Here is a 10,680-nt window from a genome sequence, read left to right as displayed (position 1 = left end):
ATATCTTACAGTTATATACACTGAAAGATATAATTCATAAATCCCCTGTGAAACAAACCGCACAAATTATTTGCAACATGCAGCATGCAAACAAGCAAGATGCAAAGCTGTATACATGCATGTAGTGCCAGGCTGTATGCATATCAGCAACAGTAGAAAATAAATAGAATAGATACACCTGCTATTAAGCATGCATGGAAATATAGATCAAATCATAGTTTGGTCTGTGTAATTATGTAGACATAACGGTGACTATGTTTTCAATGTGTATATAATTTCTACACATTTCATATACAGCTGTGAAAGTAAATCTTTTAGATGGATTGTGAATGATTAAAATGATGTAATATGTGAATCTATTAGTGAAAACAGGAGCAAAGGAGTAACTTCAGTAACTAAAGTTAAAAAGAATGTTGAGATATGTTTGCTAATGAGATTAGCTATCGATAAAAAACTACAATTCTAAAGAAATATCAATTTCAAGATTTAATAAAGTAGTTTAATTACCTGAGGTGGTATTAAATGTTAACTCTGATACATGAGATAGGCCATGTATGTGACTAAAATGCATCACTAGTCTCTAGTGTGTACGTGCGCACGTCTGCACGGTGTAAGATTATATTGTGCAGATCACTAGTGACTGCTGAGTCTTACAGAAAGAGAGACCACTGACTAGTTTCAAAAGCGCTCAGAGAGAGAACATAATTGGAACGAACTGATAAATTATGAGTCAGAGAAGGAGCGGTCCACTTGGTCTATTTAATTAAAAAAATGAACAAGTTAAGGACACTAAAAATTGCCAGTGTAGGCATTTGCACATGTTTAAATTTATATGATTCCAGACTGAACACTTTACGGACTAATTCTTTCTTAAAATAAGAGCAAAGAGAATGCCAAACTACTAAAGTTACCAATGGAGGATATATATTTAGACAGAATACTAACAGCATCACAGCTTAGTTATACTCACTATGGCTCTAGAAAGGTTGAAAGACGAGTTGAGACAGAAAAGGAGGAAGAGTATATGATGGCAGATATGTTGGTGAAGACAGTTCCATGCAGCTATGATGTGAAAGATGGTGATTGATTTAAAAGAGAAATAGAGTTTTAAAAAATATGACAGAGAACATGAACATGATGAGAATAGTTATTGACTCCATCTTTCTCTTCATCCTTCCAATACGCTTATAAAGGTCAACAGTGGAGAGGTTCTCCTTAGTGATTCGTGATAAAATGAAGACCTATGAGCGCGATGTGCTCACAAGCACAAAAAATAGAAGTGAGACTGCACCTGCATTTAAACAAGTTAAAATGAGGTGATATCCTCCCACAGCAAGCGTCGTGGCATGTTTTATTTACTATTTTAAGAAAACTCTGGAAGCTATTTACTATGTTTAAGAAAGCACGCCTAACTGTTTGTCTTTTCTTATTTTCACTGAATTTCAGAATTGAAATGATCCTGATCAGGGGGAATTGATTTTCATGTTTCTTTGGTCTGGCACCTAGAAAATTTTCCCAGATGTTTGCAAACTTGTGCTTTCTTTTAGGAATGTTGGCAAAGGATAACTGAAATAAATATTTGGATATTATGTGCTGTAAGAAGTAATGCATTGGACTTAAAGTTAACTATAACCTTGTAAACATGTCCTAGAGAAACACCACAGGTTACTACAGGTTACTGCATAAATTGGTATTTCAACTGGTGTTTGAATTTGAACCTGGTAATCATCCAGCAGGCACGGTAGTAAAAATGTGCAATAATACCCATAAGGAGAGCAAACAGACGGTCTCAGTGGATAAAACTGAGGAATGTGAAAGAGCCGAGAACGGTTAATTGTTTGAACCAGTTTACAAAGCCACCACTCACCCATTAAACTGCAGTGGTAAGGCTCCACCCTGACTCTCCAACAGGCCCCGCCTCTGCCCCATGGCCACCTCACACGCATTCTCAGTGGAGTACAGGTTGATTGGTGTGTTATACACCGAAGGCTGAGGCGGGACGAGGACAGGGGGGGAGGAGGAGGCAGAGGATGGATAAGAGACAGGAGGTGGAGAAAGAGAAGGAGGACGAGGACTAGTATGGAAGGATGCAGGTGTAAAGGCAGAGGACGGAGAGGGGATGGAAGTGGCAAAAGGGGACTGTAAAGGAGGGTGTTCACTCTCTGATTTGCAGTCCCCATAAGGTCTGGGGGCCTTGTTGTTGGACACAGCAGAGTGGCTGGATGAATGATCATGAGGATGGGGTGGAAGAGGAGGATGGGCAATGGCTACCGGTTTTATGATGTCTGATCTGTTGCCCTACCGATACGAGAGAAAAGCATGCAAATACAAACACAGATAAATCACATCAAATCACACACTATGCTGATGTTTCCCAGGTTACATATTCATGTCTATATGTTTGTCTAGTATAAGTAGTTCAGTTAACACAGTTTAAAATAAACTTCAATCATAATTTCTTTATTTTAAAAAAACTAGGGAAACACCAGTATACCTGACTGTAATTCATGGTAACCATAAAACATAGCAAATGAATCAAGACAAAAGTGGTGGTCATGCAACAAAACAACTTCTAACCGCTAAAAAGAAGTCACTAGAGAACAAGGAACCCCAGGTGACAGCTTTTTAATTACTTTACTTTTACTTACTTTTACTTTAATGAATTCATTTGTTTATTTTACTCTTTTCTGGAAAAAGGAGTTTTGGCCACATGTTTCACTTTGCACATGACTACACAGACAAACACAAATATGCAGCTACTCTAAATCCAATTATTCACCTGGGATGCCTTGCTTTAATTAATGAGTGATTAGTATTTGCACTTTGAGCTGAGTTTCATATTTTTACAGTACCTTTGGTGCAACAGGAGGAGGTTTAGAAACACTGGGGGCCCTGAAAGGAAGAAAGAAAAAGGGAAAGGAAAACTTTATGAGTTATGATGGCACACCACTCTTTTTTTATTTTATTTTATTTTATTATTTCCTTTCAAACATTGTGACTTTAAGCCAGAACCATGCGGCTAAAATTACACCAGCTCTTCCACACTGTTTGCTAATGTTTATAGAAATATTAAAAGTGCTAATACCATACTGTCATTTTTTAGGTTTTGCTGAGGTTTATTTAAAAAACAAAACAAAAAAACAAGCGGTTACAGTGAATTACAACTAAACCCTTGAGCTTTCAGCATAGAAACCAAGACTGAGAAACGTTTCTGTCATCATTTATGAGAGCACCAAAAGAGGCCTGGTGTGTGTCTATGCATGAAACAAATAAATTCTAGTTACTGGAGCTGAAAATTGTGGTTTCTTTCAATCTGTCTAAACTTCCAAAGGCAGCTGTTTTTAGTTCATAAAGACCTCTATTAATCTGATACAGTTGGTGTTTGATACTCTTGATGCCACTTTAAGCTCTGATCTCCCCTAAAGGTCATCTGAGGAGCATGTCTGGAACTCCCTACACTCTTAACTTTGCCCAGAAGTAATTCTGGCTTAGCACTTCATAGCAATACTAATTTTACTGAGATCCTTTTTCATCTGTTGACAATATTCTTTGCTGACTTGTGTGGTTTAAAATGACATCAATGCAACAGCACCTAATTAATGCAAATAAGTGAATCAAATCAGCAACAGTAAACACTTGAGATCAACTTTTGTGACACTACCAACAAACAGGTACACATGGAACAAATGACAAACGGTTGTGCAGTGCTACACGGCTTGATTGAGGATGTAAAAAAGGGGGGTCATATGTAAGTTAACATAAATTAAAGGTTAAGCAAACTGCACAGTAACTGCAGACATGTAAATATCAGCTGCTTTGCATTCCTTTCAGAGCAATCCTTCATGAAACTTCCTCAGGGAGGTTCATGTCCTTCATCTCTGTAAATCTGAACCGACACCCTTGTAGTAGCTAGAATCTCATCAGTCTCCAGACACAGATATGGACTTGGCTTTTTCTCTTTTTCTCTTGTTCCACACTAGTTTTGTTTTGCTAGAACTGAGATAATCACAAATCATATATGCAGCAGGAACAGTTTATGGGCAAATGTTGTGTTGAACAGTTACACAACAGATTTTATCGTGGCTGTAACTTTCGTAGATTTTGAACACAGGAATTTATGCAGATCCCACACTCAAACAACACACTTTTAGGAAAAGGAAATAAGAGAAAATAAGAGAAAATAAACTGGCCTAAGCAAAGTATCTGTAACAGGCTTTTCGGCACTCCAGGCTGTATTTTGACCCCAGGAACCTTTACTGATAAAATTCTTTGTGCATAGACATCCTGATTGTGGTTATTGCACTTATCTATCACAATAGGTTGATTGTAGTGTCAATTACATTCCTGTTTGCAACAATTCAGCTCATCTTTCCTTTTCGTGTGTCAGTAAGTCACCTGTATCCTCTCATCTCCTGACGGTTTGGGTTCGTTTCCATGGACACACTAAACCATAAACAGTCCAGCATATCCCCACGGCTAATCTGGGGACAGCCATGATCTCATGAGCACAACCAATACCATGGAAATATGTGTGGCACATCGGGGTAGTAAGGGGAACACTGGGTTAGTCAGAAAGGTATTTCAAATCTGATACCGTCATCTCTGTGAGCCACTGCCTTGATTACACCGCACCTATAACTGGAAAACACTAGCATGGAAATGGTTACAGTCACATGTTAGGGGGAAAAGATGGCTGTTAGAAAGTGAATATAAACAGCAGTCTAATTTAACTCACAGAGGTTCAGATCTGTCCTCATAGTCAAATTGAATTTTAGGTTTCAAACAAGAAACCTACAGTTTTAATAAGATGTGTCCTCTGACTTGGCCCAACCTTGGCAGAACTCATGAGAGCATCAAGGTTAACCTTCCTGAAACTTAAGTAGCTGTTAATAACAACTCAGAACTGGAGAAAGTGTGTGTAAAAATGTCCTTGCACTTGGTAAAAGTTACACACACAATCAGCAGTCACTAAATAAACAAATAGCAGTTTTATTTTTCTTTAATTTTGATAAATTGCCACAACATAACAGCGATATGATGGGTTATAAGAGAAGATGTAAAACCTTAATGTTTCTTCATAAGTGAAAAGTGAGGCTCCTAAATTGAACTGCTGCTATAGACACTGATGGTGTGACAGCGACAAACATAGCAGTTCATCTGTCCTGGACACCAAATTGGAAACACTGTGTGTGCATCTGTGTGTTCTTTGTCTTAATGTAGCGATCCATTTAGGGGTTAAGTTCACAGCAGCTGCTATAAAATCGGTTTCTGCTCCCTGCCTGATGCATATTTTATCTGTCCATGTTTCGTGTTAACTGTCAGGCTCTACATGCCTGTCTCTGCTTTGCTCTGTTTAATGTTCATGGACATTTTATTACATAACAGTGTGATTGCTAAGGATAAAAAGAATATAATATAAACTATGTTTTTCTTTGTATGCTGGTAATCAGTAGTTGAGCTTGTATCAAATTGTCTACATTTTCATCATTAGATTTTTCACTGTTTGCGGAGGATAATGTAAAAATTTGATTCTGTGGTTTGGGTGGGTGTTGGTGCAGCATCATGTTAATATTAAATTTAATCTTGTGTGTTATTTCACTAATTACATAGCTCCAATGTGTATCTTTTAATTTGTTTTATAGCAGACTTGATAGATTAATTGACCTCATCATGAAGAGCAGGTATCTCTTTTTCGTCTCCTCTCAAATCACCCACATCATACAATCGCGGCTGTTCCATGTTCTCAGTTGTGCATTTGTTTCTAATCTCTTTGGTCTATTCTTGCTCAAATGACATCATTGAGTGATGTTTCCAGGGCTGTGCCCTGACATGCCATCAACTTCACCGGCAAGGAACTAACACTACTGAATCAGTAGGAGATTGTTGCCCGTATGTGTGTCTGTGTGTGCGAGTTAGGAGCCGTTAGCAGGCAAAATACGTGTAGATTATACTACACAAGCACAATATACACAGAGATGCACAAATACCCACATTCACGTGTAAGAATTTTAAAATTCTTTAAGTAAGTGTTTTGCCATATGGATGACCCAATCGCTAGAGGTGGCGAAACAACAAAGATCCAGTTGTTCACAAAAACGTCACATGCACACGCAGAGAGGGTGGGGTGACAGTGATTTCAGACAGGACAGGTTGGTCCAGGAAATGTTGCTGGGAAAATGCAATAACACAGACCACAAGGGCCAGTTTATACACTCCATGGGACATGCTCCTTCAAATAAGCGTTCATGAATGCAAACACACACATGGAGGCACAAAGTGCGTCTGTCCAAGTTTATTTTTAGATTTAGTACACCCTAGCATTTCTTTCTTTCTTTGTTTTTTTTGCTCACATGTTTTTAACAACCATGAACACTGACTTGCATACAATTTGTCTTTTTTGGGCAACTCTTTTGCAGGATAGAAATATTTGGGATTACACAACTGGAATCAAAACACTTTGAACCAAGTAGATCCAAAGATAAAAATATGACAACATTCTATTGAATTATTGAAATTGATTAATTGACTCCTAGTCCATAACACAGCTAAAATAGTAGAGTGAGGAAAGAATACACATTTTATCAAGTGTCAAAATGATACTAGGAAAAACTTTGATAAATTTTTCACACTATATAGGAACTTATTCAGCTAGTCTGAGAGGACACATCCTTTTTTACTGTGAAGATTTAAGGGTTTTAGAAGCTCCTTAATTTATATACAAACATAACTGTGCCTTTTTTTAGGCAGTACTTTACAAAGCAACAACAAAAAAACATTTCCTCTTAGCGCTTCCCAGTTTTTTCTTCTTCTTTATTATTTCAGCTCTCACCATTTGTATCTGTCTCTGTTCTAATCATCTTGCCTTTCTTTCTAACTTGCCTTCCTGCCTTTCATGTAGATTCTTTTTCCTCTGGACCCCTAGAGTGAGGTCACCCTTTTTAAACAAAAGAGATAATGACTTAGAGAATAAACAAAGACATCTAAAATGTATGCAGTCGTCATTCCTGAAGGTGGGACACATACTCTTAGCCTTTGTGTATTTATTTCTTGTTCTGTACCTTATTAGGAAAAAAGGGAGATGAAGAGGATGGTTTGGTTTCAATCTTTTCCCAGTTCTACCTTAAACTGGAGCAGACAGACACATGTGTGCAGGAGAAAATGCCGGGGAACCACTAAAAATAGAGCGATTGGCAGGATTATTGCCACATGTGGTTCACCATTTGGGTGTTTGATAATCAATTTCTGTGTGCAGTGATTAGAGAGGACTTGGTCAGTGTTGTTATGATGTGATCAAATCCAACAACATCTGCATTTGCTATTATTTCCATACCAATACTATTTACTAGAAATGGTCCTTAAATAGATCTGGAAGCCGACTCTGACTGTCATTATCGGCCCTCACGTTAGGCAAGGCCATATGAGAAACATCTCCTAATGTAGCATTACAAGGCTGTGCGTGTGTGTGTGTGTGTGTGTGTGTGTGTGTGTGTGTGTGTGTGTGTGTGTGTGCATGTGCATGTGACAGAACTCTACTCATGTCCATTTATCTTGGTATGAGTGTGTTTTCCTCCACATTTCTTATCCTCTCCATCCCACCATTATCTCTACACTGGCCTCAGCAGGCCTTTCAAATACATATGACATCACATGAGGCCCTAAAAGGAACTTTGAAAGTGACCAGACCAAAAAAGCCACAGCAGTATCTTCAGTCAGTCAAATAAACTTAGTCTGAAACAAATAAAGACATACAAGTAGTATTCTCACAGCTGCATTTTAGGTGTTCGTCAGTTATTCTCGTATCAAGAAAGATCAACATTATGCAGCTCACGATAAATGGGAGCTGTTTTTTAAAAATCTTTTCTACATTGTTTTAGTTCTGTCCTCTTCCATAAATGCACATGTCAACACAAATACTCGGGGTACAAACTGACCATGGTTTTTATGGATGCAAGCTCTTAAGATACAACAATAATCTAGGCCTGCTTATCTGATGGGCCACAAAAGCTTGCACGTCACGCTGACACAACCTACTGCTAATGCAGCTAGATTACATTCAGTTTAATACTTCTTAGTATACAGTTGATTTTAAAATCGCTACATTTAGGTAAATACACATTGCATTTTATAGATCTTGCAGATCTTCCTCAGTAATCTTTCTGTCTGTAGTTTACTTCTAGAAATTTGGGGTTAATAGTGGGAAAGTAATAAAGAGGCAACACAAGCCTGAACATATCACAACTGTATTTACTCTGGTAACATGGCAACAAATATTTTTTTATAGTAATTCACTTTCTAACAAAAACACAGCAGTTGACTGGTACCCTAAGGAGTCTTAAAGCAAATCATGAGAGGAAACAGACCCATTAAGTTAAACCCCATCAGCGCAGGAGAAAGGAGGTAGTGTTAGAGTCTGCTGGTCAACAGTACTAAAGGCAGTACCTCTATAACCATAATGTGTATTTCTCCACAGTAAGTGGGAAAAAATAGTGTGATAAAAACTGTGAATAAAAATCCAAAAAATGAGTCACAAAACCTAGAGTCTACTGCTAATACACATAGTTTATAGAGTCAGTATATTAAGTACATTAAACAGTAAATCAATGAAAAACCATTTAAAATCTCATGCTCTATTATAAACTACTGCTGAAGCACAGATGAAATAATTTAGGGTAATAAAACAGATGCAGTCGTTTACAGTATTTAATTTTTTTTAGATGTTTTCCAATTTTATGAAACACTAAAGTCTTGTAATATATATCTTTTAGAGGCAGAGGGCAGATGGTTTGTTTTTACATGAAACTTTAATGCAACTGCTGAGTGGTTGTGTAACGGCACAGAGTTGATCTGAATGCTTGCATTGTTTCTAGACTAGCAAGGCAGTAAATAGCAGAGCTAGAATCCTGAGTTGTCTTTTTAAATCTAATTTAAACTTTTACAGCTTTCTTTCACAGGAGACTGACCGAGAAGTAAAACTTTGGATCGTGGTTTGAGGAAGGCATCCATCTCAGTCAAGTCGAGCAGCCGCCTCTACTTTTTTTGATATACTGAAAAAAAGTAAATTGGGTGGTTGTTACATTAAAAAAAGTCTACTATGTAATTTGAACACAAAAATGTAATGTTGCTATCTTGAACATAATTAAATCATGTGGGATCTGTACGAAATTTAACAACTTAATTTGTTCTTGTTGAGATGACCTGATACAATCTAGTAAGAGTGGTTAGTGTCTTTAAGAGTGATCACAAGATCACACGAGATTTTAAACCACAGGAAAATCACTGGAGGCAGACAACTTCACCCACACCCCGTGCATGCTAGCGCTATTTATTGTGGTTTAACCTGTCAAGGACAAAAACATAAAGAAGATTCTGCATCAAGCCTTGAAATCATAGCTTTCCTACTTTTGATAAGCCAGGATTGGTGGCGTGGTGGTTAGTGCTGTAAGAAGGTTCTGGGTTCAAATCCAGAGTCTGATGCAAATGGATGTTTGTCTCTATGTGACAGACTGGTGAGCTATCCAGGGTGCCTTGTAACCTATCACTCCAGGGTTATAACCCTGCAACCAGGCTAAAGATAGGAGGATGGTAGTTGCTGTAGATCCATTAAATTTTTATGGTAACCAGACTCTAGACTTTGTTGAACATTATGTAATATGAAGACAACATGTAGTATTTAAGTGACGAAGTAGTACTGGGGTAAAAGTTATTGAATAGTGTTGACATAAAATGATAAAATTGTAAAGGATTGAAATATTCCAAGAGCTCAACTTACTTCATCTAAACATGTTTCAATCGCGTTTTCTGAACACAAAATGCACAGGTTTGTTGAATATGAATAAGTTGTGTTGATTTAACTCGTTTGTTTAAGTTTCTGCCAAAGCAAAACATTTGTGTGCAACCAATGTCCACTATTGAATTAAGTAAATCCAACATGGCCTTTTTTTCAGTGTAGGGGTCATGTAATTGTTGGCGCTTTGTAAATAAAATAAAATTGAACTGAACTAAAACTTCTCATTACAGCTATCTGTGGTTGCAAGAGCATTACACCAGCCAACTTTGACCCTCTGTCTTTGTGTTACACAGACAACTGTTCGGCAGCAGAGATTAAGGGTCACCAGGATCTATTCATGTCTGTCATCAGGACCCATCAACAAGGTAACACACAGATGGCAGATGGCAGTAGTATCCAATTGTTTGAATGTTATAAATAAATTAATAAATGAACAATTAAAAAATAAATAAAGTTAGATTATAGAATTTTGAAATATTAAGCCTTTTTTTGCAAGACCGTATTAAGGCCTTAAATACTCTTGCGCTGCTGGAGTCTGATAGCTATGCAAAAGATGGGGGAAGGTTGTGCTGTTTTTTTAATATATAGTCATGTGGATGCTAACCTGCAAGGAGAGAAGACTACTGATGCTTACTTTATCTACACTTGAAATGTCTGCTTACTTTTAAGCAAGGTCATTAATCTATATTTAAATTTCTGTTTAATTCACTAGAGCATTAGTTGGAGGAACATCCATAACTGTAGCATGTATGTATATACAATAATAAGCACCCTCCCTTCACAGAGAATAAGTTGACTGTTATTTATTTACATGGGGCGACCGTGGCTCAGGGGGTTGGGAATCGCCTCTGTAACCTGAAGGTCGCCGGTTCGATCCCCGGGCTCTCTGTCCT

At 37.6% G+C, this 10,680-nt stretch overlaps 1 protein-coding gene across 7 annotated transcripts in view; it reads right to left on the bottom strand.

Moving 5' to 3' along the window:
• The window catches only part of pdlim5a (PDZ and LIM domain 5a), a 65,844-nt gene that overhangs the window by 22,258 nt on the left and 32,906 nt on the right, over positions 1–10,680 (bottom strand). For 4 of the 7 annotated variants that reach the window (XM_005916209.3, XM_005916208.2, XM_005916210.2 and 1 more), the window contains exons 4-5: positions 2,853–2,892; positions 1,868–2,298 (exon numbers count right to left, since the gene is read on the bottom strand). In XM_005916209.3, the coding sequence (XP_005916271.1) occupies positions 1,868–2,298; positions 2,853–2,892 (471 nt within the window). The remainder of the gene's footprint in view (positions 1–1,867; positions 2,299–2,852; positions 2,893–10,680) is intronic. The other 3 variants (XM_005916212.2, XM_005916213.2, XM_042218351.1) reach the window with 1 other exon arrangement.

Source organism: Haplochromis burtoni, unplaced genomic scaffold (genome assembly GCF_018398535.1).
Source record: "Haplochromis burtoni strain Fernald_Lab_line unplaced genomic scaffold, NCSU_Asbu1 Contig_18, whole genome shotgun sequence".
Taxonomy (NCBI): domain Eukaryota; kingdom Metazoa; phylum Chordata; class Actinopteri; order Cichliformes; family Cichlidae; genus Haplochromis; species Haplochromis burtoni.
This window is presented reverse-complemented; position numbering and strand designations above follow the sequence as displayed.